Source organism: Maniola hyperantus, chromosome 17 (assembly GCF_902806685.2).
Source record: "Maniola hyperantus chromosome 17, iAphHyp1.2, whole genome shotgun sequence".
In the NCBI taxonomy this organism is placed as follows: domain Eukaryota; kingdom Metazoa; phylum Arthropoda; class Insecta; order Lepidoptera; family Nymphalidae; genus Maniola; species Maniola hyperantus.
The window spans coordinates 10,363,970-10,391,905 of record NC_048552.1 but is presented as its reverse complement, the minus strand read 5'-3'; the positions used below and the strand labels follow the sequence as shown (position 1 = coordinate 10,391,905).

The window sequence follows — 27,936 nt, the reverse complement described above, 5'->3', positions numbered from 1 at the left end:
GTTGCGTGATGCGCGCGGTGTGGACGGTTGTGTTGGTTCGCGCGATCCACCTCGCCATGGACATCTCAGAAAGTCGCCGTTTGATATCGCTTTATAAAGAATTTAAATGTTTATGGGATCCCAAAGATTCTAATTACACCAATAGAGGTGTTAGAGATGATGCTTGGTGTCAGATTTCTCGTGAAATGGGGAATAAGTCGATCGAGAACCTAAAGAAAAAAATGCGATCTCTGGCGGGAGGCTACAGAAGGGAGAAACACAGAGAGAAGCAAAGCCGTATAACTGGATCCGGTAAGAAAACAAAGCTACTTTTTATCTGTAGGTATTAAAATTATATATTTTATTATAAGTAATTACATCATAATATTTACTGTGGATTTCACGTGATTTCGCTTTTTACATTTAAGCTGTTAGAAATACACGTGGTTATTTTAATGAGTAACTTGTTTATTTCAGGTGCTCAAGATACATATAAATCAAAGTGGTTTGCGTATGATGACTTCGACTTTATGGCGGATAAAAATGAACCCGGAACCACACGCGATACATTGGAACATATTGTGAGCTATTAGTTTACTGATATTCATTTTGCCAAACTATTGTATGGTTTGTAACAAAGTGTCTTGCTAAGTGGGACCGTATTGTAGTGGCATTTTCTGTTGCTCTTCTTGGTACGACGGCCATCGGTTGTAGCGATTGTGATGGCGGTTCATTTCGCCAGCTTCCAGGTATTACATCTCCATTCTCCTGTACTGTATCAAACGTTCCTGGCGATATAAAGTTAGGATTACTGCGTAAGTAGTTATATAGATGAACCGTTGCCAGCACGACTTTAGTCGCAGTTTCTGGTTCCAAAAGCATAGGTTTACGCAGGACTCTGTAGACAGAACTAAGTACTCCAAACGCGTTTTCAACTACTCTACGTGCTCTTGACAGTCGGTAGTTGAAAATTCTTTCACAAGAACCCCTTTCCCGTGTACCATCGTATGGTTTCATAGTATAATCATTAAGCTGAAAAGCTTTATCACCTAGTATATAATAGGGTACCTCAATTTTATAGGGAACTTGCAATATCTCCGGTGGAGGAATATTTAGCTCTTTTTTTTCAAGTTTTTTATATAAATTTGTGCTTTTGAACACGCCTCCATCTGATATTCTGCCTTTAGTCCCAACATTCACATGCAGGAACCTATAATTTGCATCTACTAATGCAAAAAGAACAATACTAGGAAATAATTTGTAATTATCAAAGTCGTTGCCACTATTAAAAGGCGATTGTATAGCGACGTGTTTGCCGTCCATCGCTCCTATCACGTGTGGGAAATTCCACTTATTCTCGAATTGCTGAGAAACTGTACGCCATTCTTCTTTAGTTGACGGCACCTGAAAATAAAGGAGATCTTAATTATAATATAAAGCTGAAAATAAGAATAAGCAGTAAATAGTAATAATAATTGTTGTTACAGGTAGAATCTGATACGACTGATGGGGAACTTGAAGTTAATACTACAGTGAGCGAAAACGAGAACAGTAACATTACTAGTGACACACAACCGGAGAGAGCCAACCACCACACAGATCAGAGTAGCGAGCAGAATGATCAGAATGCACAATCCAGTGTCCAAACAACAAACAAAAGAACAAAAAAAAGAAAGAAAACTACTTCTAATAATGCAGATGACATATCAGATGAAACTCTTTCAGAGGCTTTCCAACTTCTGCAACAATGTGCTCAGCCACCACAACCGGAAACTGATTCTTACATTGCTTTCGGGCAGTATATATCTACTGAATTGCGGAAATATGATGCAGTAACATTAGTTAATGTCAAAAATGCTATATGCCAAGTTATTTTTCAAGCTGACACAGGAAGATATGGGGATAGCAATTATGGATATTACACTAATTCATACCCTGGCACACCAATAGCATCCACTTCATCACAGTCCCAGTCTCTACAACCTCAAAATTATCCAGCTCCAATTCCACAGACATCACCGTCTGCTCATCTAGCCTCCAATTCATCGCAGTCCCAGTTTCTGAAACCTCAGGATTATTCACTTCCACAGTCACCACCGAATTAAATAAGTACCTACCTATATCATGTTTTCAAAAAATAATTAATAATTGTAAACATGTTACTTCTTTAAATTATGATTGTAATACACTACTTTTTTATTGAGTAATAAAGTATGGTTTTACTTACCTTTACATAATCATTTAACAGGTCAATGATGGCTTCACAAACTTCAGGAATAATTATCGATATAGACTGTTTGGAAATGCGGAACAGATACTGCAAACTGACGTACGAATCTCCAGTTGCTAAAAATCTCAATGTTAGTAATAATCTTTCCTTCACAGTAATGGCATCTCTATAATTTGTATCATTCTTTCTTAGCTTGTTATTTAATAATGAACACAATATCTCAAATTGATTAGCATTCATTCTTGCAAAATTGTGTTCAACTTTATCTGACACTAACTCTGCGTACAGCTGAGTCCCAGATTCCAAGCGATTTTTGTAAATTTGTTTCACCCAAAACCGTCGTTTTCTTTTTTGTGATTTTTTGCGCAAGCATTTAAGCAAAATAAAAGTTACTGCTGCAACGGCAAGACGCCGCCGTTGTACGTGTGACTCCATATCGTACAAGAGTTAGACTGGCTGAATCACGGATCGCCTTAGGATCGCTTGGAGCGCATATTTGGGATCGCAAGTTTCCAAGAGTGGATCGGCATAACACGATCCACGATCCACGCTCCGCGATCCTGGATCGCGGATCGCGGGATTGATGGATCGTCCGGTGTGGACCCGGCTATTCGTCTCGTTCGCTCACAGCCGCTCGCTTGGGGTGACCATTTTTTTGCGATGACAATGCAATGCGATGAAACACAACAAGCTTATAACTTCGTAAATTTTCATTAAATATTTTTGAAATTTTGTACATACATGTATGTAAAAATATTCGACACGTGTTTCCGTTTTTGCGTTAACTAAAACTAACGCTAGTGGAGGCTGCATCGTTTCCTAAATTTTAAGAGGGTTTTATTCATAGTGCTTTCCAAACAAACGTAGTTTGGCTCGCATTTGTAAAGGTACTCGTCAAACTCAAATGAAATTTAGTACATACATTCGAGGATCTAATATGTCTGTGGTTTTACAGATTTCCGTTAAAATATTCAGTTTCAAAACAAGGCTTCAAACATACAAATCTTTAAACCCGTGTAATTTTAAAACTAGGCAGTTATTTTTATCTGACAATCCATGAACCCACAACCATAGATTTTCTAGAACGTAATATAATATTATAGCATCGAGTTTGATTGGTTAATATTCAGTTCAGTATCAAACCAGTTTGTATGGAGCGAGCGACGGGCAGACCGCCGTTAAAGATAAGTTTTTCAGCTGTAAAAATATTTGTAACGTCAGCTAGATAATATCAAAGAGACGTCCGTGTATAGTTGTATTAAAATGACAATATAGTTGTATAATGTATAAATAAAAGCATTTTTAATATTTAAGCTTGAGACGTATCGTATCGACTCTCTAAGTAGATCTCCTACTCTTTAATTCAAACTTATTTTGTTGGCGGCTGAGAAGTCACTATATCGCATCGCAACGAGATATTATTTTGGATTCGTCACTGGTTTGTTGTCGTCGTCGAGGATCCGGGATTTAATCCCGGACACGCGCCTCTAACTTTTCTGATTTATGTGCGTTCAAGTAATTATTAATCATCACTTGCTTTAACGGTGAATATTGTTAAAAACCTGTCTGAGAGTTCCCCATAATGTTCTCAAAGTCGCAAACTCTGTGAAGTCTGTCAATCAGCACTTGGTCAGCGTGGTGGACTAGGTATGGCCTAAAGCTCTAAACTCTTCTTAATCTGAGAGGAGACTCTTGCTTCCTCGTTATGGGTTGAGATGACTGTCTTTCGATGTACCCGTCTACCTGCGCGGACCAGCTCTCTCAGCTTTTTCAGCCGCCAAAAATATTTAATTGAACAATATGTAGGTATGTGTTTCTCATTCGATGTTATTTACGAGTATTGTCTCTATCGGCTAAATACTGAAATGATAATTTTAATTCTTAAGAGCATCTTAAAGTTTTTTGTCGTTACTGTAGGACAAAATGCCAGAAACGTCTTAATACCCGAAGCGTAAGGTCCTCTTAAATTTTAAGATTCTTCTCAGAATTCAGGGGTTTTACTTCTGCTGCATCTCCGTAAAAATCAAAATTAATGGCATAAATGATCAGGAAAATGACAAACGTAGGCTGAAATTACGGCCTTAATTACAGCAAAATTTTATCTTACGTCGGGTTTCAATATTCAATCTATATTTATAATCTGACGATATACAAGTTAGATACTTTGGTAACAACGTTGTTATTTATCAAAAAACTGTACATTTCTTGACAAATAACGACTTTGCTAAATAACTTATCGACTCTGCAGATAGACTGAATATTGAAACCGGACTTTAGATAAATATTTTACTTACCTACTTAGGTATGTGTCATTAAATACGCAGATGGTTCAGTAGTAAAAATTAAATTAAAAACTAGCATGACAATTTTATTATTGTTATTTGTTATTATTGTAGAATTAACTAAATGTGTTTTCGTAATTTATATGTTCGATGTGTTAGTTTTTAATGTGCCTAGTATCTAATGTATGGTATAGTCATATTAAATGTGTGTAAAACCATTTAATGACTCAAAATAATTCAACAAGGACACATCTCTCAAAACGTCTAAAAGGACATATCTCGAAAAATCTTATCTCTTTTAAGTAACTAAAATAAGATGCCTCGATAGCTCAACGGTTAAAGGAGCGGACTGAAATCCGAAAGGTCGCCGGTTCAAACCCGACCCATTGCACTACTGTCGTACCTACTCCTAGCACAAGCTTTACGCTTAGTTGGAGGGGAAAGGGGAATATTAATCAGCATTATTAACTTGGCTAATATTCTTTTTTTTAAGTGCATTCCTAGGTCACTTCCTAATATTATGTCCTAATAGATATTCTAGTTCACGAAGACCGTTTCGCTGTTTCTGTGAGCGCACACGGACACATTGTTATAGTGTGCGTGGCGCTTAGTTTCAACCGCGACGCGGTTTACGTTACGCACACAAATGCGTTAACGCTTATTGGTACACTCACTACTACAGCAAAGGAGCAGCGGTCATCATGAGGTAAACTATTATAGTTGCGCCATTATGAACGTGCGAACTGGGCCATAAATCATGATGATCATAGGGTTGTAAGAATACTGCAGAAGTCGTTATCAATAAAGGCATACCGTTAGCTGGTAGCTAATTTTGTATTGTTTCCCCTCGCTCTTAATAACCGGCTTATTGATCGGCTATCGACAAATCCTTTTTTACTGTTACACACAACACGAGAGCATCATGTTCCAGTTCCATAAGGCCTATAAGTGAGAGCGAGAGGTCTGATAAAAATGTTTTATGACCCACTTCGCACATTCGTAATGGCCTAGCTATAGTAAAAATAATTAATTGTGCTCAACCACAAGAGTTTAAGTTTGCAACGCTGGATTCTGTGACATAGCGATACTTTTATCTGTTATGTTTTATGTAATTACCTAAATAACTATAACATTGTTCGTTGGATCTCACCTCTATCTCGTACCTACTTGTACTCACAACACAATAGCTACCTACTCGATGGTGAAAGTAGTGTTAATTGTATACTTATTTTCAAGTTTGTTAAGCTGTGTTATATGTACTAAGATTTGATATCAAATATACAATTGATGAATAAACTTTTTTTATTTCTTACCTCGTTTGAAACTCCTGTTAAAATCGGTTGAGTACCTACCTACCTAGATTTTTTCGAAAAAGTTTTCATTTTTTAAATAAGTGTTTAAATTAAATTAATTGGCGGTAGCTTGGTTAGTTACTGGACTAAGAGCCAGTGCATCCCAGACCTTCATTATTTTATAATAGCTATTTCATCAGAAGAATCTTAGAAATCACGTTTTAAGCATTGCCAAACACTTAGTATCGTGATGCTAAGGCTGGGGGTTGCCACAACAAGTGTCTGGTAATGCATGACGTGATTTGTAATAGGTAAGTACCTACTATTCTGAAAAAAATATAAACATTAGACTTTATACTTTGACGTGAGATTTTTACATCTTTATTATCTGTTATCTCCCAAAGCCATCACGATCCAAACAAACGTTCCTCCCAGTGTTGGGGACAATATGCAGGGAAACTTTCAGCTTTTAGCGCTGGCTCTCTCTCTCTCTCTCTATACCTACAGGCTTGCGGCCAAAGTCATCTAGACTCGAGTTAAATATTTGAGCAAAAAAATTATTTCGTCACCAAGAGTGTGCTGCAACCACAGTGACCAGAAGTACAGCACACTTGAATAAAAAGTAGGTACCTAAGTCATATTTGTCAGAATCCTGCAGAGTACATTTTGTACGAACCATCCAGTGAGACGAATATGGACGAATTCGACGTATATGGTTCCAACTGCTTTATTTTGAAAACATGTAAAAGTACAATAAAGAGGTAGGTAATAAATAAAACGTACAATTATTGTGAAAGCACCAGTCAATAATTTATTTACTAAAATTCCTTAGTAATACAAATCTGATATTTTGGTGAAGTGTATGCATTTCGTTACTAAAAGTGCTGGACTTTGCAATCGATCATATTCTTATGAATTATCACAAAGGAATACGAGAGACAAAAATATAATATTTAAGGTAGCCTTCCATTGTAAGCGAAAGCTAAGCTATTTGACTTGAAAAATTAGTGGCTTTAATTAAAACGTTCTCTGGTGCGTATAAATACAGGCTGCGTGCTCTAAACGCAGATTGTACGAAATGCGTTTAATTCAAAGTATTCGACATCTGTGTTTGTATGTTACGTTTAAAATATTTATATGCTCCTTTTAGCTTAAAGTACTTACCAGTATTAACACCACGAATTAACACGTCTGATTTTTGTCATTTTTATTCAACACAAATAAAATGTGTCAAACTGTCCTTCTACTGCTAGTCTTTCATAATCGTCCGAGTTCTTAATATATACTCTCAAAGCTCATATTACCTTGTTACTAGGCCCCAAATCATGTCCATGTTCACATACAAGAATATATTGTTTCCAAAATAACAGCATTTCAATATTAAACTAGCGGCACGCTATGATGGCCGGTTTGACGTTTGTCCGCTCATGAAGTTCCGTATTAATTGATAACGACTTTGAAGGAAATAATTGTATTACTTTATTGACGATAGTGATGTGCAGAGATTCATAAATTTTATCGAATGTAGTTTTAGGTTTAGGACTCAAAATTTATTTATTAAATTGATTTCTTAAATGTATACAAGTGTAGAAAAATCAGTTTGCACCATTTAAGGGGTGAATGTACTTGTGAATATGAACAATTTTCACTATGTGGACAAACCTCTGAAATCGCAAAAAAATATCAATAAATTTTTAAAAATGGAATCTAATACGATCGTCACATAGGATCGCTGGCTAGCACAACTACTACCTCCGGCAAACTCGCGTCAATGCTCAATGCAAAACAAAGCAGTTTCGAATTGACGTTGCTTCGAAAAGTATAAACTGTCAGTGCAATGCGATTGTGATATAGTTTTGACCTGGCTTTGGATTTCAAATATTGATACTGCATTACTGTTGACCCTTGCTCGTTAATTTGGACTCTGTTCAAGCCCTTTGTTGTGGATTTCGTCGATATGACCGAACGTACGCAGAGAACTGTTCTAAATAGTCAGACACGTGAGTTCCTAATACGCCTTCGTAACTATTTCGATCGTGAAGCTCAAAATGGAGGGCCAATTTTACCTATAACGTCAGTGGTTGAACGCGTAGCTGATGCGCTTAATATTGGACAACGAACTGTTAGACGGATAACTAAAAAAAAATATGGCGAGACTGGCACAGAAGAAAATAAACTTCACACACCAAAAAAAGAGAAAACGAGCAAAACCAGTCGTAGGCATCGATAGCTTTGATGCCGATGCTATCCGAAGACATGTTTACGGCTACTATTTACAGAAGGAGTATCCAACAAGAAAAAAGTTGGTGCATTCACTGAAGGAAGCTGGATTATTCTTCGGTGGGGAAAGTTCTTTAACGAAGATTTTGAAGACCATTGGATTTCGATACAAAAAATGTAACAAACGCAAAATATTGATGGAAAGATTTGATATAGCGATGGCAAGGTATACTTTTTTACGGCAAGTGAAAGAAATCAAAAATTGGCAAAATGTTGTGTTCTTGGATGAAACATGGCTTAATGCTAACCATACTGTAGGCCGTTCTTGGAACGATGACACAGCAGCATCTACTTCCAAAGTTCCTGTAGGAAAAGGATCGCGACTTATAATTTGTCACGCCGGAACCATCAACGGGTTTGTCGAAGGTTCTCTCATGGCTTTTGCGTCAAAAACCACTGGAGACTATCATGAAGACATGAATGGAGAAAAGTTTACTGAATGGTTTACCTCAATGTTGTGTAGCCTCCCTGAACCATCTATTATAATTATGGACAACGCCCCATACCACTCGATGCAAATTGACAAGCCACCTGCCCAATCCCAAAAGAAAGCTGATATCGTCGCATGGCTTCGTAAAAATGGCGTAGATGCAAACATGAATATGTTAAAAGCGGAATTAGTACGTCTTTTAAAAGAAAACAAACCAACCAAGATCCGATACGTCATTGACGAAATAGCATTAGAACATGGGCACAGAGTTATACGGTTACCGCCTTACCATTGTGAGTATAATGCGATTGAGTTGGTGTGGGCTCAAATTAAGGGATATGCTGCAAGACACAATACAGAACCCCCATTTACCACAAAAAAAATGCTAAAATTATTAGAAGAAGCTTGTGAACATGTGACTAAAGGAGACTGGGAAAAGGTTGTGAATAGAACTGTTAAATTAATAAGGGAAGATTATGAAAGAGATGTGAAAATAGATAATATTATAGAAAACGAACATATAATTATTAATGTATGTGATGATAGCAGTGACGACAGTGAAAATAGTAGTATGGACGAATCTGATTAATTATGGCCTTTTGTGGCACCTTTTTCGGTATCTTTTGTATTCATATGTTTCTTGTGTGCATATAAAGTATGTATATTCATTTTCGTTCAAATATTCAGTTCGTTCAAATAAATTAAATAAACATATACATTTTTGTTTTATTAAACCTATTTAATCAGGTACAAAAACAAAACTTAATTGTTTTTTGTTCGAGAATAAATTGACATTCCACATCACTATTGTAATGTGTCAAACCGGCCATCATAGCGTGCCGCTAGTGTAATTTAAAAGGTTTTTAGCAAATAAACGATATCGAACGTGACCATTTTCTTGCCTTTGCTGTTACCTGTTGCGATAATTCATAAGATACCTATTTTGTACAGCTAATACTAAACCATGACAGGAGACCATTTTTACGTTAATTAGAATGATCCGTAATTTGATTAAGTTAGGTACTCACTCTAGCGCCAAACCAAATATAATATAGTAGTTTTACCCTTCCCTGGAAGTTGTTATTATTTAAGTAAATATTCTGCGCTGTAACCATAAATAGCTCTATGGCTGTAACTATTTTTTCGATTTCGTTCACGTGCCCAATTTTCTTTTTTCCATGGATCTAAATTATTGTTCTGTGATAACAATCCGTCTTTAAAATGTACCCACCTAAGCATTATTTTGCCAAGTTTCGCCAAAGTCTGCTATCTAGCCAAATCTAGCGAGGTTAAGCCGCATAACAAAAAGACAGACATTCGATGTTTTGAAACTACTTAGTAGGAAACCTATTCTTTATAGTTTATCTCCTGCTATGGTATAGCATGTGCAGTGAGTTTGTAGCTTAATTTTTGTTATAATGAATGTTGTTGCATTGATTTTTGCATCTACTACAATCATAAACATTTACAAATTTTAAAAAATATAGAGTTGAAAAACAAAAACACGGTTTCACTTAAGTCTACACATAGAATACCTTAATACTAAAAAGTAGAACGTATTCGTTACAATTACAATTCGATGAATATTTACAAAATGCATTAACGCCGCATCTAATACGAAAGTGACCTAACTCAAAAAAACTGTGACATTGAAAATTATGTAGGAGCAAAATCTACTACCTACTTGCCCACTCTTTATGCGATTTAAATAATTACAAGATGATATAGATAGGTACAGGTTTAGAAATGGCAAATCTGATACCTATTCAACAAGGTTCAGGCATCAAAAATTTGGCATAACTGTCTGATTACAATGTTCAAAATTTTCAAAATCACAATTCGTTTTGATAGAAAGTAGCTTTCAGTGATAATTGGTTGGAATGTAGAAGTATGGAGTATTATAATTTTTATCAATAAGAAATCATATTATACTTACACAAATTATGAATTTATATCCCAACTCCATACATAAGATCTTAAGGATTTTTATCGAGATTTAGTACATTAAATATTATATTAATTCCATTAAATTGTATATTTTAACACTAATTTTAAATCTACCATCTACTTCATATTTAACATTACAGAATAACCAACATAAAAAAATTCAAATTAAATAGTACAATTTATCCAGTGTACTCGTATATTTATTTACAAAAAAAAATTTATGTTACAAAGAACTAAGAAGGTCATTTCTTTAAATAATAAAAAAATATACAATATATTTTATGGTTATTGTTAATTGTAATAATAATTTATGCAAGCAAATGGCTGGTAATTAGAATAAAGAAATCTTATGATTATTATTTTGATAAATATTAATGAATGAATGTCACAAAAATAAATTATTATTATCAATTAAAAAATTACAAAAGAATTATTTATCATAATTCATTCCTTATTGTTCCTACAATACATAATAGTAACACCAATACGTCCAATAGATTACACGTATTAACCGGTTCCTGGTTACTACACAAAGAGACGTCATAAAATATCAACGGAAGGGGGCGATATTGTGGTGGTGTTTATTTCGCATGTAGGTATGATCTACGTTGGAATGTTCAGCTCAGCTTACATTTGCCTACATGCCTCACGCAAAATTTTTGACGTCACGTTCGGTGTGTATTATGAACGAGTATAACATATTACAATCAAAAGAGAGAAAACTGTAAATATTATGTTATAAATGTTCCTTTTACCTTTGTCATTGTAATATTAAGCGCAACGGTAACTTTATAAGTACCTAAGATTACACATAATTATCATCTGTAAATCTTTGGTCAGCGAACAATTATTATTACATACATTTTTATCACTTTTGATTGATTGTGATGGGATATTACTATAATGTATACCTATCATTATAAGAAAAATATTATGTCTTTAGGATTACAATATGAAAAGTGTAGATGAGCTATGGTGAATGTCGAATGCGTGTATGTGGACAGCAACAACATGTCTAGTTCTAGAACGACAATATGTTGTGCTAAAGTTATAGAAAACTCTAGGAGGAGATAGAAGAATCTTTGTGATTCGCGACTATAAGGTACAAGTGACTACAAAGCTCGAAGCCTCGTCGAATGAGCCGTTACACATATATTATTTAAACCTAAAGTTACAGCTAATCACTAAAGTTAGTATAAAATAGATTTTTGTCCCTATAACCTAACTGTAAGTACATAATAATATATTAAGAGCTAATATTCAATTTGAGTATTACATACATTTTTAAACTCAACGTCAATTCTGCTATTATTTCACAAAATACAAGGGATTAGTTGTTCAATTATTCTAATTTTTTTTTACAAATGATTAAGTATTTCAGAAATTTAATAGCAAAAATGATGATGAATTCTTAAACGTAAAAATCTCTTAATTATTCTTCATCACTGAAATATGGATTAACTCAAGGTTTCATTTTTAATTTAAACTTAAAATTCTTTTGTTTACAAAAATGCATCTTAAGTGCCATTTGGTGAAATAAATTTAAAAAAAAAATTATAACCTCCAAAACGATTTTTATGAAGATACTAAGCTGAATATTTAAATTCTCTTTCTTATACATACTATTTAATACATCAATAGTTCTTATTAATTAATACCACTAATATCAAAGTAATAGCTTTAGGTACAATAGCTGGAAAAAAGAATTAAACTGCGCTTAACAAATTTGATGGCGCAAAATATTATAAGTTTCTTTAAAAAATACATTAGGAATGATAAAAAGATTTAGCAATAAAGCAATAGACAGTTTTCAAGTCCAATTTTATATTTATACACAAAAAACTTTATACATAAAATAATCCTACTAATTAGAGCGGAATAGTGACAATCGCCATAATTTTATTACGATTTACTATCGAGATAATATTTTTTTGTCACAAATTAAGGATAAACAGTTTATGCCGATAGGACAACAAAATGTTTTTTTAAATGTATCAATTGTCATGTCTCTAACAATTAGATATGTAAAAAATTTAATTCATTGAAAATAGAGCAACGATCATTGTTCCAATTTCTAAAAGTATACTTACTAATCTCACAATATTTTTCATTACACCTTCATGAACTCTATACGAACATCCTCACAAGATTATATCGCCGCTTTAACATAAATCAGGACGTCCTGACGTAGTATCATCATGAATAATACGATCTTAAGAAAATGCTAAAGGAGTAAAGATAGATATTGTTTATTAATCTTTAATTATTTAATTCTTAAAATTAAGCATCTAATTATTTGTGACACGATTAACGGACATTTGAAAATGTGCGTTTTCGAAGAACATTTCAAAGAACATACAAAGGACATCGAGTAAACATCCTATAATTTGTAACGAAATAAATTTCATCTATCTAATACAAAATATTACTACATTTAAATTTTAAATTACCGCTAAAGAAACCGTTTACCTGTTTCTGGACTTTGGCTAACTTAAATTCCCACTTACCCGATTTTTTCCGCAATACTTTAATGATTCAATGATTGTGCATCTGGCGATAATACGATGACCTATAAAAATCATGATTTTTATATCTAAACCAAGTAGGTAGAGATATCAAAATTTATATATTTTGCTTTAGGTCACTTTAGTTCTGAATGTGCTATTTTTTAATTCTGTAAGTTTAAATAGGTTGAGTCACGGTAATATTCATAGATAATATTACCGTGGTTGAGTCTTTCAATTTTATTTACGGTAATAATTCCATTGTACTTTACTGCATACTTACACAAAAATACGTACTTACTCAAATGTGATAATTTTTTGAGTTGATACGCTTTTGCCCGTTCTAGTATTTGGCCGCGATTGCATCTAGATAATCATTTAGAAGACATCACAATCCTTTACATAGAAACATTAAAATTCATCTTAAAAGTGTTTGATCAAACAACTGCGTAGAACTGTGTAGAGTCTGTCACGCAGCCGAAGCAGCCTGAGTCGAACGTGCCGTTTGAATATATCAGTTGCTGACGGCAGAGCTAGCCAGGCTGCCACACGAGGCTGCGCGCCCAGTACCGATTCGTTATCCGGCTTTTATAAAATAGGTAGGTACGCATAGAAAATGTTTGCACCAGCAACTTACGCCATTATAATATTAGACAGCCCTAAATAGTTACTTGAAGAATAATATATCTAGGGCGCTAACGTGTATGTTTTGAATGCATAGGGCAAACAGAACTTGTTAGATTTCCAGGTAGATAGCAATTACTAACGCACAGAACCAATGCACAGAGTAAACATATGAATCAGCAAGTTACACCACCACATTAGACGGCCCCAGATACTTGGAGAAGATCAAAGGCAGGCTTGAAGGCCGCAGCGCTAGAGGGTATCTATTGTGAACCGCCGGTGGTTGCGTGGGTATGGGTACGGGGTCAGTGGGATCCTCGGCTCACTCCTTCAGCTTGTGCCAGTCCGCGATCTGGCGACGCGGGGCAGCTTGGACCTCGCGCCAGTGGTGCCGCGCGCTGCCGGTGCCCTCGGCTCCTAGCTCTAGGCGACCGATCACCTGCAGACAAGAAATCCTATAGTTACAACACGGAATACTTTTATCTTTTCTAAAAAAGAGAGATCACCCAGAGCAAGAAGTAAAAATGAATGGTGTCGTGTTGATCTGAAAGAACATAAAGAGACAAAGTTCGTTGGAATATTTTCCTCCTTGTGAAAAAGGTTAAGAAATCTTTTACCTCATTCTTGGGGACGTGGTCTCAGCTAGAAGCTAGACAGCTACATGCGTTGGAAGAACTTTTCTTTTCGTTAGATTGGTTACTCCAGCCATCTAAGCTAACTCCACTAAGTCGTCGAAAGCTGGAGAACCCTTACCTCATTCTTAGTGACGCGGTCCCAGTCCAGCACGAGTAGTTCCAGTGACACGTGATCGAGCGTTGCGTTGGGAGCGGCTGGAACCTCGAACACGAAGGATTCGTTGAACACCGGGTTGAGGGTGCGTTTCTTTACATGGGTCTTCTTCTTTGCGATGCGCTGCCCGTTGTATAGCAGGTACATCTTCACATAACTGTAAGGGAGAAAAAATCGGCTGATGAGTTAAACAGCTTATCACCTTGTGATAGGATCCAAAAAGTCTGTGCGCTCGTACCCATCATTCCAATTACAGCCCTGCGTACCACATTCCTAATAAAAAAAAAGTTACGCTGTCATAGTTATTAAAAAAATCTTATTGGAGGGTTTCACCAGGATTTCTTCTGGCACAAAGGCTAGCCTACTTACTTACCGGCTTACCGTTTCAGTGGAAGGAAATGATATTTCGGGAACCATCTCAATTAAACCACAAGCTAATAGATAATCCATACAGTTAGTCAACGTAGACATCTAGACCGAACAACCGTCCTGTGGGGTCGAGAGGTGAGACGAATAAACGTTACCGACCAGCAGAAGTCAGCATAACAAACTTTAATTATTTTGCTTTCGGGCCTATACCTACTTAAGTGCTACGACCACGAAGCTCATCCTAAATATCAAGATTGTGGTTTCTTTGGATATACCTATTACGCTACAGTTAAGCGTTAGGTCATTAGGTCATTAGGTAAAGACTGAGGAATCATGAGGATGATCCTCATGATTCCCCAAGGTAAACTTACGGGTCAGCGAGTCCGGTGACGTCCATCTTGGGCAGGTTGCGCGCCTTCAGCAGCACCACGGTAAGGCGTGCGGCGGCGGGCTGCCAGCACAGCGACACCAGCACTTCCCCGCGACCCACGCTGCGCATCTGTGAGTGCAAGACAAGGACAAAGAGATGAGATAAAATAATTTGTAGGGAGTCAAGCAGGCCCCGGGAAAATGCCAAGAGCAAGTACCGAATGGGCGTCCTCCCGCAATTCGGCCCATATAACCGAGAGGTTGGTTGGGCCATGGGAGGTGGAGGGTTGTTGTTTATTGTCGTATATTTTGTTGATGACTATTGGTACTGGAAAGTTCTGGAGTGGTGAAAACCGCTTACAAAGAAGCTTAGCGTGTTTTGGCTTCTTATACTACTAGCTTTATTAATTGTAAGTCGATCGAATCCCTCACCTTAAGACTCCTGGGCTGAATCTCTCGGCACAGTGCCATGGCCTCACCACTGTGCAACTGCAGAGCCGACAGTGGAGAGACCACTTCACCGATAATTTCATCGCGAGAATATCTGTGGTAAGAAGAATAACATTTAATTGAGTACAAAACCCCCCTGGCACGTGACAGCGCTTTTGCCTTGGAAGTTCAAAGCACAAGGTACAACCTTTATAATGACGTGAAGGGATATGTAGTGCATGCAGTTCAATGATTTCGGTCACAACCATCTAACAAAATCTTTTACATCTACAAGGGCCATGATTTTTACCACATGTCTCTCATAGAATGTTTCGAAAATCACAATGTGGATTCTCTTAAACGATGCAGATGAAAATGACTGAACACATAGCATTTTAAAGGGCTTATTCCACCTAAATCCTACGTCCTAAATGGTATAGTAACCGTCAAACTAGCAAACTTTGCCATTCAATGATACTTTGCTCAAAAAGCAATTTTGATGGCGGGCAAAGTAATCCGGACTTGTAGCCAACATTGCCCACATCGATTTTTTATCCAAATACAACTTTTAAAAATACGTGAAAAATACCATGACTATAATTTAAGGCTATCTTGGTCTAGGTTACAATATTTACAGTGTTACCTGTCAAAGCTCAAGACGACAAAGTGTAGAGTGATGGCGGAGAGCTGGTGCGGTGCGATGCCGTAGAATGTGAAGTCCTCATCGTATACGGGGCATCTGGTCTTGCGCACCACCCTGGAGTATATGAATTAATAAATAAGTAGGTAAATACTTTCTCTCGCTAAAATGTGTATAAGAGGAAGTTATAATGCCCAAAAAATTATATAATTATATTAATAGATTTATATATTACAATGGCGCGTGAGAATGAGGAGTACAACCCGTTGGAAATATCTGGGCACTTCGCTGGAATGCGCTTCCCCTCGCGCTTCCCTGCAGCTTGTCCATTTTCGCCTATTCCGCCGTTCTACCAGTACCTACTGTTGCCAGTACCGTTGCCAACGCAAGCACGTTGCATAACGTCATATTTCCGACGGGTTATAATATGTTCCTGCAATTTATTTAGATAATGTGATCTGGTGTGGAGAAATTTGATAAATAAAACATTGAAAAGAAATAGGTAGGTAAGCATTTTTATTGGCAGTGGGTAGGTCACGTAGCTGTCTAAGGACCGTTCGACGAAAGATTCTTGAATAGCGATTGCGTCTCGACAAGCGTATTGGACGCTCTTCCATCGAGTAGATGAGTGATGATAATTGAAAAGTTGTTGTTGTTTCTTGCTTAGTGGCTTTTGGTAGTGCCACCTAATTGAAAAGTAAAAGACAAAGATTACATGTCTTATGTCTTGTTTAATTTTGTGCATGATGAAGACAACTAAATGGAGTACCTACTTATATCTACTCTGATGATGATGTTAAAGCTATGTATAGAACTAAAAACAGCTCACCTGGTCTTGACCTTGTGCTGTTTGTCTGGCAACAGTTGCAGCTTGACGTAGGGGTCGGGCCCCGCGGGCTCGCGGCCGGGCAGACCCTGGCATGACACCACCGACACCACCAGAGCGCTCTTCTCATTTTCATATCTACGGGAAAATGACAAACACAAAATTATTTTCAAAATCGGTCCAGGCGTATTCGAGTAATCGGAGAACATACATTTAAAAAAAAGATTCCGACGAATTGAGAACCTCCACGTATTTTTGAAGTCGGTTGAAAGTTAAAATCACGATCTTCAGTGAAGAACTATGAAATTCAAAAATTATTATTTTATTCAAAACTAGCTGTTGCCCGCGACTTTGTCCGCGTCCCGCGGGAATTGTCTTTTCCCGTGAATTTTCCCAGAAAATATTTTTTTTATACAAACCTTGTCCTGACAATTATAAACACAACAAAAAAGAATCAACCAAGGATTCTAAACTCACCCTAACTTATCTGAGAAGAAGCCCACAACAAAACCCAAAATATATGAATATTTATAAGCTTATTTTTGATGGTTAGTCAAAATACTTATATTATGAGTGTATTGCATAGTAAAATTACTTATCGGGAAAATCTTAGTAAGTAGGTAAGATAAGAACTCGAGCATCCTCTTTGCCGGTCGAACTACCTTACCTTATGGGTAAAATGGGAAAGATAACGAATCTACGGAGACCTTTATATATAGCGGAAACTTTCAGCACCTTTCAGTAAGTAACCTTTTATAGAAGTATAGATACGCTCTAGACATTAGCACAACATTAGCCATAAGAAGACAAAAAAAACGTTTTTAGCTACAAAGGGATTAGAATTAATTTATTATAATCCCAATAGACATTATTTATTACTTCTCTTCTAGAATGGATTTTGTGTTAATGTTAATGCCCAGTTAAATATGAGCAGGAAGTGTTAAAAATAACAATAAAAATAGCTTCAGAACGTTGTTCATGAAAAACTGTGGATTAGTGATGGGATATTTTTGGCTATTGACTCGACTACATATTTTACTCGTTTTATAGCGAACTATTTTAGGGAAATGGCGTGGGTAAGTACCTATAGAATATTTTTTCTTACAGTTTTACTATTCACCTAGAATGTGAGGAAATATTAAAATACTTACCTATCTATGAAAATTTTCTGATAAGTACCTACTTAGTAAGAAATATTACCTATAAACATATGTAAACACATATCGTCATCGTATTTTGGTTTTTCAGGAAAGTATGGAGAGCGTTCTTATAGTAAAAATGTATTTAGGTAGTACCTACCTAACCATTTTTTTTATCAGTCTACCTTATGTCTCGGTGCGACTCTGCTAGCTGGACATCTAGAGAAGGGAGAGGATCGTGCTGTAAGGGGAATATACTTGTGTCGTCTAATAGGAAAACATTCTAACTATCACTGAACGAATGAATCGTGCTTAGGCCAAGATCTTCGGGTCACTGAGCCAGCGAAGTATAACTTCGTAGTAGGTAAGTAATGGTGGAGATAACGAAGTCCTGGGTTCGATTCCCAGGTCAGGCCAAAAATAGTTAGGTATTCGATTTTTTTCATTAACAAAATCTCAGTACAATTCCGGAATCCGGAAGTTGGGGGTTGTTCCCCCCCCCCCCCCCCCCCCCGTGAAAACACGTAAAGCCGTCAGTCCTGCGCCTAATCTCTCTCCGGTCGTGTCGAATTTCCGTCCCATCGGACTATGAGAGTGAGGGAATATCTCCCGTGCAGTTGGCTAATCTCTATGGAGATTTCGCGCTGCCGTGGTTGAAATTCAGTCGAGAGGACATTAATGCTGGTGTGTCTATAACTGAAATTCTCAGATATACCTATTATGAGATTAAATACTAAACAGTTTTGATAACTTGTTAGATATTAAGTATATGTTTATTATTCACACCTCCTGAAGTGAACTAGAATACGCTGTTACAGCTTTTGTCAGAGCGCCGACCGACGCATCGACTGACTGGCGACGGAATTCATGTAAAAGTGTTAATATACTACCATAGACCAAGATATCTGCACTGTTCCTATTGAACCTTACAATACGAATACGATGCATTGAGAGCAACGAATATTTTTATTCTAGCATTTAGAAAACGATGTGATTTTTATTTCGGCTGACGTCAAAATGACGTCATTTCGATGGTAATGAGACATAGGTTTCAGCGCAATAGCAATTTTCGGGACTGATATCACGGAACATCAAGCCGTATCTCTGTTATGGTCGAGTTTTCGCCGTAAAACGAGGCATTAAGTGGGGACTGGCGACCGTCCTGAAGGCCGTCACTATGTTACTTTAAACCCGCTAGCATGTACATTTTATTTACTTTCCTGCTTACATGTAATCTCATTTTAAGCTGCTGTAGCTACAGAATAAATTCGCGGTCACAGGCACATAAACTAGCTACTAGATGATGCCCGCGAGTTTATCCGCGTGGATACGGAAGGAACTTTCTGATTTTCCAGGATGAAAATTAGCTTCATGGTATAAGCTATCTGCATTCCAAAGTTCAGCCAAGTCGGTTCAGTCATTGTGAAAGAGTAACAAACATACAAAATTTCACATTTTTAACAATAAATTAATTAATAATGGGAATTAGGATTAGGATACTAGTCCTAACTATAGTTCAGTACTTACCTAAGTACCTAGGTACCTACTACCTAGGTAAATATTGAAATATAGTTACGGTTAAGTATGGATGAAGTGGACCAATCCGCACATGGCCAGCGTGGTAGACTATGGCCAAACCCTTCTCACTCTGAGAGGAGACCCGTGCTCTGCAGTGAGCCGGCGATGGGTTGATCATGATGATGATGGATGAAATTAAACCCCACTAGGCTATGGATGTAGTAAATTGTGTTTTATCTTAACAAATCACGTTGTTTATAAAAGCCAAACGCAATTACGGAGGAGGACAATTATTGATAAATCTATTAGCGACCCCCCGAACCTCCCTCCTCGTATAAGGGGATGACAGAGCGTGGGTGAAAGCCAGGGTTGCCACTCGTAGACCATTTTTGAAAGAAAGAAAATTATATAATTATATAATATGGGTAATTGTGATATTTCAACATACAATTTAAGGTAAGGTAAGACCCACATAAAACAAAAACTTTTTGTGGTACTTCTTACCTCGGCTGTAAGCTCCCGGCGAACTTTGTCCACAATTAAAATTTTTAAAAAATACCTATATAATTAAAATAAATATAATTAATCCCAATGGATTTCTTAAAAAAACCTTTCTTAATGGATGGTCAACGTCACAGAGAGAGCGTACATCCACCCAACTCAATCTATCGCCGGCCCACTACTGAGTACGGGTCTTTTCTTAGAATGAGAAAAGTTTAGGATCAAGTGCGGATTAGCCTTCTACAAACAACTTTGAGAACATTATGGAGAACTCTCAAATAAGCAAGTTTCCTCACAATGCTTTCCTTCACAGTTAAAGCAACGCACATAACTGTGAACCCGAGCTCCCGACGTCTTAAACACTAGACTATCACCGCTTCACATACAAAATCTTAACTTTCTAAACACAGCGGTTTGAGCTGTAGGTATGTTGATATAATATCAGTTAATCAGTGGAAAATGGAGACTAATATTTAGATAGTACTTACTTATAAACTTATACAAACTTAAAGATAAATCAATCTATCTCACAATAATATAATCTAGATTAAAATTAAAGGTGGCAACCCTAGCTAAGCTCGCGGCTGAAATACAGACAGCGACGTACCTAAACTAGCGGCACGCTATGATGGCCGGTTTGACGTTTGTCCGCTCATGAAGTTCCGTATTAATTGATAACGACTTTGAAGGAAATAATTGTATTACTTTATTGACGATAGTGATGTGCAGAGATTCATAAATTTTATCGAATGTAGTTTTAGGTTTAGGACTCAAAATTTATTTATTAAATTGATTTCTTAAATGTATACAAGTGTAGAAAAATCAGTTTGCACCATTTAAGGGGTGAATGTACTTGTGAATATGAACAATTTTCACTATGTGGACAAACCTCTGAAATCGCAAAAAAATATCAATAAATTTTTAAAAATGGAATCTAATACGATCGTCACATAGGATCGCTGGCTAGCACAACTACTACCTCCGGCAAACTCGCGTCAATGCTCAATGCAAAACAAAGCAGTTTCGAATTGACGTTGCTTCGAAAAGTATAAACTGTCAGTGCAATGCGATTGTGATATAGTTTTGACCTGGCTTTGGATTTCAAATATTGATACTGCATTACTGTTGACCCTTGCTCGTTAATTTGGACTCTGTTCAAGCCCTTTGTTGTGGATTTCGTCGATATGACCGAACGTACGCAGAGAACTGTTCTAAATAGTCAGACACGTGAGTTCCTAATACGCCTTCGTAACTATTTCGATCGTGAAGCTCAAAATGGAGGGCCAATTTTACCTATAACGTCAGTGGTTGAACGCGTAGCTGATGCGCTTAATATTGGACAACGAACTGTTAGACGGATAACTAAAAAAAATATGGCGAGACTGGCACAGAAGAAAATAAACTTCACACACCAAAAAAAGGAAAACGAGCAAAACCAGTCGTAGGCATCGATAGCTTTGATGCCGATGCTATCCGAAGACATGTTTACGGCTACTATTTACAGAAGGAGTATCCAACAAGAAAAAAGTTGGTGCATTCACTGAAGGAAGCTGGATTATTCTTCGGTGGGGAAAGTTCTTTAACGAAGATTTTGAAGACCATTGGATTTCGATACAAAAAATGTAACAAACGCAAAATATTGATGGAAAGATTTGATATAGCGATGGCAAGGTATACTTTTTTACGGCAAGTGAAAGAAATCAAAAATTGGCAAAATGTTGTGTTCTTGGATGAAACATGGCTTAATGCTAACCATACTGTAGGCCGTTCTTGGAACGATGACACAGCAGCATCTACTTCCAAAGTTCCTGTAGGAAAAGGATCGCGACTTATAATTTGTCACGCCGGAACCATCAACGGGTTTGTCGAAGGTTCTCTCATGGCTTTTGCGTCAAAAACCACTGGAGACTATCATGAAGACATGAATGGAGAAAAGTTTACTGAATGGTTTACCTCAATGTTGTGTAGCCTCCCTGAACCATCTATTATAATTATGGACAACGCCCCATACCACTCGATGCAAATTGACAAGCCACCTGCCCAATCCCAAAAGAAAGCTGATATCGTCGCATGGCTTCGTAAAAATGGCGTAGATGCAAACATGAATATGTTAAAAGCGGAATTAGTACGTCTTTTAAAAGAAAACAAACCAACCAAGATCCGATACGTCATTGACGAAATAGCATTAGAACATGGGCACAGAGTTATACGGTTACCGCCTTACCATTGTGAGTATAATGCGATTGAGTTGGTGTGGGCTCAAATTAAGGGATATGCTGCAAGACACAATACAGAACCCCCATTTACCACAAAAAAAATGCTAAAATTATTAGAAGAAGCTTGTGAACATGTGACTAAAGGAGACTGGGAAAAGGTTGTGAATAGAACTGTTAAATTAATAAGGGAAGATTATGAAAGAGATGTGAAAATAGATAATATTATAGAAAACGAACATATAATTATTAATGTATGTGATGATAGCAGTGACGACAGTGAAAATAGTAGTATGGACGAATCTGATTAATTATGGCCTTTTGTGGCACCTTTTTCGGTATCTTTTGTATTCATATGTTTCTTGTGTGCATATAAAGTATGTATATTCATTTTCGTTCAAATATTCAGTTCGTTCAAATAAATTAAATAAACATATACATTTTTGTTTTATTAAACCTATTTAATCAGGTACAAAAACAAAACTTAATTGTTTTTTGTTCGAGAATAAATTGACATTCCACATCACTATTGTAATGTGTCAAACCGGCCATCATAGCGTGCCGCTAGTGTAGATATCGATTTTGCGGCGAACACATCATGTGCGGACGACGGCTGTCGATTGTAATCATTAGTGTGTGATGATCATGATGATAATGTAGGTACTACGGTTAACAAGGGATAACATAAAATCAATATTAGATTTCATGGAAAAATTATTAGTTTTGGTCAACTCATAGAAATGGCGTCAACTTTTTTATTAGTATTTCAGTATTCAGTAAACACAAAACAGCTCTAAACAAAAGCGAAGCTTAGTCGATGTGCAAAAAAGTTGAAAAAATTATTTTTTCATGAGAACTACTTATACTAGGTATGTTGTTTTCAAAATAAGAACTTTTCAGACAATTTATACTTATGAGTAATCTTCTCTATATAAAAATGAAATGCTGAATGTGTTGCTGATCGCAAATCTCGAGAACAGCGGAACCGATTTTGCTAATGCTTTTTTCATAATATTCCTTGAAGTACGGGGATGGTTCTTACGGAGAGAAAAAAAATCGATCCTGAAAAAGAATCGACTGTTAGGCGGTACGAAGTTCGCCGGGGCAGCTAGTTTTGAAAATTAACGTCCATTAAATTTTATTACACTTAAATGAATTATATTACATTTCTAATTCCTATGATAATTATGCTGATATAATTTATTAATTAAATTAGTAATTACATTTTCTAATTCAGAGGAATGGGTACTGTATGTTAATTATTAATAAGTAAATCGTTACTACTTATACGTTTTTATTTAATAAATGTACCTCATTTCTAGTCCTACAGCAAATGATAAAATTGGTATTCTTTACTAAGAAATTATGTTTCAAAATATTACACTTATACTACTAATATCCCTCCCTGTCCCTATCCCTGTATTGAGCACATATATGTGCTCAATACAGGGATATTACTGTATCCATGTGAGGCAGAATATCACGAAATGCTGCCTATTTCAAAGTGCATACAAGTTTGCTGACTACATAAAGACTGTCGCCCTGTACCTAGTAGCTATTTATGCACCGAGTCATGAATCCTTCATGCGCCCCGGCTAGATGTAGGTACTCCTGGTTCGGCTAGGCGGGCGGAGGGCGGGCGGTAACTAAAAGATTCATCAAATATTTCGATATTCTAAACTTGTGAGCCTCGCCTATTTTACTCTTATTACATTGTATAGTATTTCTACATAATATTATTTAACCGTTAAGAAATTATTTACATAATTACAAAACAAGCATCTCTAGTAAGTACCGGATCTCATACCATACTTACGCAAAATATAACGCAAAATACAACTACCGATATTGTTAAAAAATCTACTTAACATAAATTGGCCTATCCAAAGATCGACGTGATCTTTCTAGCGAACCAAATAATTCATGAAATATACATAAGTAAAGCCCTTTTCTTAGCTATTTTTAGAAACATTTACTTTTATGAAGTGTTCAATACAAGTCCAAGGATAAATTCTATTATCGCTAAAAGATTCAATTTATCTAGGCTCTTTCAATTTCAACCAACGTTGAGCCAGACGAAATCATACGAAAATTCATATATAATATGAAAGGAAAAGCTGACTGACTGACTGACTGAGTGACTGATCTATCAACGCACAGCTCAAACTAGGGCTGAAAGCATGCAGATAGCTATTATGACATAGATATCCGCTAAGAAAGGATTTTAGAAAATTTAACCCCTAAGGGGGTGAAATAGGGGTTTTAGGGGATTTTAATCCCTCTTATTCCTTTTATGAGTAAGTAGGTATGTTGTGTATATTGCTTCGATCGAAGAATCGATTCGAAGAAGGTGGTTCTCAATTCGGCTCGTTTTTTTAAATGTAGGTATGTACATTGATTTTTTTAAATAGATAACATTGACGCCACGCCTAGTAGGTACCTTTTACCACAGAAGCGGAAAATTTTCTTCTTTTTAAATAACAAGAAAATTTCCCTCTACCTTAAATTGCTTTTCTTTAATCCATGTAACGCTTTCATTTACATTCATTACGTCTTTGTCACCGTGAAAAAAAAAAGTAATTTCAATCTGTTTCTTAGAATTAATTAACGAAAATCGAATCGTTTCTGTTTTCCATTTTATTTATTTTGATTACCTACCACGTAAAAATACATAATCTATTTAATTCTTAGGAAAGTTTAACCACGATTGTCCATAGATATTAAGTATTATTCATAGATTAATTATTGGTCTCGCTGGTATTATTATATGAATCCATTATTAGGTATTAGGATTTAAGTACGCCTTTCACAAAAGCTGGAAAATTGGTACCTACTCAATTAGCAATCGTTGGCGTGTAAGGACTGTTGCCACCGAATGGCAATGGAGTATTTACTAGTAAATACAGGACTTTGCACCTTTGCAGGATAAACTTACCGCAACTTGAAGTGCAGGTCGCCAAGTTTGCCGTCGCTCACTGTCTCGGGCTCGATCGGCTTGGGCTTCTCAGTCGCGTTGGCGTCGGCGAGCTCTTTGCTCAGCGGCGCGGGCTCCGGCGCTGTTGGCGAGTGTGGACTATTTGCACCAGATGGCTAGGGGAAAATAAACCAATTAAGTATTCGTTATTTGGCTTTTTTGCACAATAAAAATTAAGTAGGTACACACTGCACAACGCCTGAAATTGATCTAAATCTAAAAGTTTCTTTGGTCCAACAAAAAGTTAGGTTTAATTAACTATTAGGTAATACGAAAGACTTTTGGAATGAGTTCTTAAGATAATCCTTCCTTTTCAAATAGTGCATTTAACATTAAGTAGGTATGCCTATAATTGAACCGTATTTCCTTTGCGTGAATTCGGAAAAGAGAACGCGCGTTCTCGAGAGTCTGCTTCTTCTGAAGGAAATATGTGGTGATACTATGATGTCTGGTGGTAGGTAAGCTAAGTTTTAATGATTTACTAAGACTTCCTGTCCTTCGCCGTCCACTAGCAATACTTGATTTCTTAACAGTTCTAGATAACCTCACTCACCGGGTTATTAGGGAGCTGTGGTTGCGGTGGCGACGCGACTGGTTGCGGGGCGGTTGCGGTTGGTGACGGAGACTTGCGCAGGTAGTGTGTGGCTGAGCCAGGCGACCGCACTGCAGTTGCGCGGCGAGGTGGTTGGAATACTAGCGCCTTGTCTGGGCCTCGCTTCCCTCCTATAAAAAGGTATAAAGATCACTAATTTTATCATAGACCCACCTAATGTTGACTTGAAGTCTTTTGAATCGTCAGACTGTGATCATACTGATCGAAGGCGAAAGGGGTGTAAAGGTCTACAACTAATCTGCCATTGGTTCAAATGGTCAGCATCTATAATTTTAGTATTACCAAGAACAATCTCGGCAAATCAATAGTCTACCTACCCAGAGTTTCATATTTTGTTGTTGGAGAAAAGTGTAATATATAGAACACGATGGAGGAGGACACACAAATTTAAAAAAAAATTATATATAGAACCAAAAGTAGATAGACTACTAGGTAAATAATGAGCATCCAAGTGGTCCTGGTTACTAAACTCTGCAGTGTTAACTATCTTTAATAGATAAATTACAGAATACGCTTACCCAATTTTAATTTTATCCCGGTTTTTATTATTAGTCATACATTCTAAAGTAGATCAGTACAACAACACTAAAAAATCTTAAGTATACAAACAGACTATCAGACAAAAGAAGAACTTGATATACTACAGTCGGTATCAGCGCCAGTGTCAGTACCGACGACGCCTTATGGCATCAATGAGTACGCCAAGGTCTTACCAAGTTTGTGAGCAAGTGCAGCGCGACGCCGGGCGACCCAGCACGCGAAGGCAGCCACGATGGACGCAACGGTCACCGCTGCGCCCACCACCAGGATCCAGAACATTGTGCTGTGCCATTCACCCGCTAAAACAACAACAATATAAACCATTTCATTTTTATTCATATACCACAATCACACCAGATGGAAAGTGATGATGTGGCTTAAGATGGGACGCGTTTACCTAGATGGCTATTCACTCTTGTTTTAAAGATACCCGGATTTTAATTGGTAGGAAACACAGATCGCGTAAGAGTATTCCAAACCCTAGCCATAAAACGTTTCATGCGTGTTGATGGAATGTCGACGACATAGAGATGGAAACTAGCCATAACGTCTTGCGGTTCGGTGGTAAAAATGTGAAGGAGGGACAAGATCAAAAATTTCCTGCTGAGGTTTCAGCGAAGTCAATTGAAGGGAACAATCATAACGCTAAGTAACACCAGAGCTTTTCGCTGGCGTTAGCCAGAAATATACTGCCAAACACCGCATTATTGGGGTTTTAGTAGTATTTTTTGATCTAACTACAAACGCGATGCGTGACGTGAGTGGATTTCATATCTTGCAAATCTGTTTCTTCCATAAATTTAACGCGCCAGTTCCTTCTGACCACCTTCTGACCAACTTTTATAGTACCTAATGATCCTTAAAAATTGGATAAAGAAATACCTTATTCAGTTTTGTAACACAAGTGCCTATTATTTATGGAAAATTTCGAGAATTCAGCTGAATATATCTGAAACTTATGTATCGTATTCGTGTCGATCTTTCATAACGACTCTTGACCTTAAACTCCGTCAAGGGTTGAGCGGAGTTACTCGTACAATTCATACATGTGGGGGAATATTCAAATATTCCAAACTGAATCTTGATTAAATCATTGATTTTTTTATTATTATTTTTTATTCCTATATACAAGCAAGCCCTTGATTGCAATCTCACCCTGGGGGTAACTGATGATGCCTACACACGGATGTGTGTACTGTGTAGGCTCTATCAAGAGGATGCGTTAACGCCCCTACACATCTGTCAATGTCAAGCACTAATGCATAAACGTCACCTAGGGAAACAGATACTGCACACGCAGGAGGCGAAAATCATCTCGGTCAAGAAGCTACTGCTGTTTTTGGCGGCAATCGGTATTAGACGAGAACTGTAAAGGAGGGCGATCACAATAGATCGGCAACGGTCAACGTGATACAGGGTTTGGAAGTAGCCCTGCACAGCCGCCAAAT

At 36.9% G+C, this 27,936-nt stretch overlaps 3 protein-coding genes and 1 long non-coding RNA gene across 5 annotated transcripts in view; 2 read left to right on the top strand and 2 right to left on the bottom strand.

Moving 5' to 3' along the window:
- Positions 1-8: 8 nt before the first annotated feature.
- Positions 9-2,165, top strand: LOC138403487 (uncharacterized). Its single transcript, XM_069504199.1, has 3 exons — positions 9-291; positions 457-560; positions 1,467-2,165. Exons 1-3 carry the CDS (start codon positions 9-11, stop codon positions 2,082-2,084), a joined length of 1,005 nt encoding a protein of 334 aa, XP_069360300.1. The 3' UTR covers positions 2,085-2,165.
- LOC138403485 (uncharacterized) lies at positions 553-2,799 on the bottom strand. 2 transcript variants are annotated; one of them, XR_011237744.1, is made up of 3 exons: positions 2,207-2,349; positions 1,914-2,039; positions 1,246-1,383 (listed from the first exon to the last, which is right to left on the bottom strand). XR_011237744.1 is itself a non-coding variant. In XM_069504192.1 (2 exons), exons 1-2 carry the CDS (start codon positions 2,642-2,644, stop codon positions 574-576), a joined length of 1,248 nt encoding a protein of 415 aa, XP_069360293.1. In that variant the 5' UTR covers positions 2,645-2,799; the 3' UTR covers positions 553-573. The 2 variants fall into 2 exon arrangements, 1 of the variants encoding a protein (XP_069360293.1); XM_069504192.1 differs by lacking the exon at positions 1,914-2,039 and having other exon boundaries at positions 553-1,383; positions 2,207-2,799.
- Positions 2,800-6,568: 3,769 nt separating this feature from the next.
- The window catches only part of Syt4 (Synaptotagmin 4), a 33,845-nt gene continuing 12,477 nt past the window's right edge, over positions 6,569-27,936 (bottom strand). Inside the window, exons 2-10 of the mRNA XM_034977280.2 lie at positions 26,662-26,787; positions 25,889-26,058; positions 25,297-25,451; positions 16,994-17,128; positions 16,168-16,281; positions 15,528-15,639; positions 15,098-15,225; positions 14,322-14,514; positions 6,569-14,007 (exon numbers count right to left, since the gene is read on the bottom strand). Coding sequence (XP_034833171.1) covers positions 13,891-14,007; positions 14,322-14,514; positions 15,098-15,225; positions 15,528-15,639; positions 16,168-16,281; positions 16,994-17,128; positions 25,297-25,451; positions 25,889-26,058; positions 26,662-26,787 — 1,250 coding nt within the window. The 3' untranslated portion in view covers positions 6,569-13,890. The remainder of the gene's footprint in view (positions 14,008-14,321; positions 14,515-15,097; positions 15,226-15,527; positions 15,640-16,167; positions 16,282-16,993; positions 17,129-25,296; positions 25,452-25,888; positions 26,059-26,661; positions 26,788-27,936) is intronic.
- Positions 17,747-26,695, top strand: LOC138403492 (uncharacterized). Its single transcript, XR_011237748.1, has 4 exons — positions 17,747-18,066; positions 18,239-18,493; positions 25,286-26,068; positions 26,560-26,695. It is a non-coding gene; the product is annotated as an uncharacterized lncRNA (long non-coding RNA).

Coding starts and splice junctions, on each gene's coding strand:
- LOC138403487 (XM_069504199.1), top strand. CDS start 9: ATGCGCGCGGTGTGGACGGTTGTGTTGGTTCGCGCGATCCACCTCGCC. Junction 292..456: donor AAGCCGTATAACTGGATCCG/GTAAGAAAACAA, acceptor TGTTTATTTCAG/GTGCTCAAGATACATATAAA. Junction 561..1,466: donor GCGATACATTGGAACATATT/GTGAGCTATTAG, acceptor TTGTTGTTACAG/GTAGAATCTGATACGACTGA.
- LOC138403485 (XM_069504192.1), bottom strand. CDS start 2,644: ATGGAGTCACACGTACAACGGCGGCGTCTTGCCGTTGCAGCAGTAACT. Junction 1,384..2,206: donor TGTTAAATGATTATGTAAAG/GTAAGTAAAACC, acceptor CTTTATTTTCAG/GTGCCGTCAACTAAAGAAGA.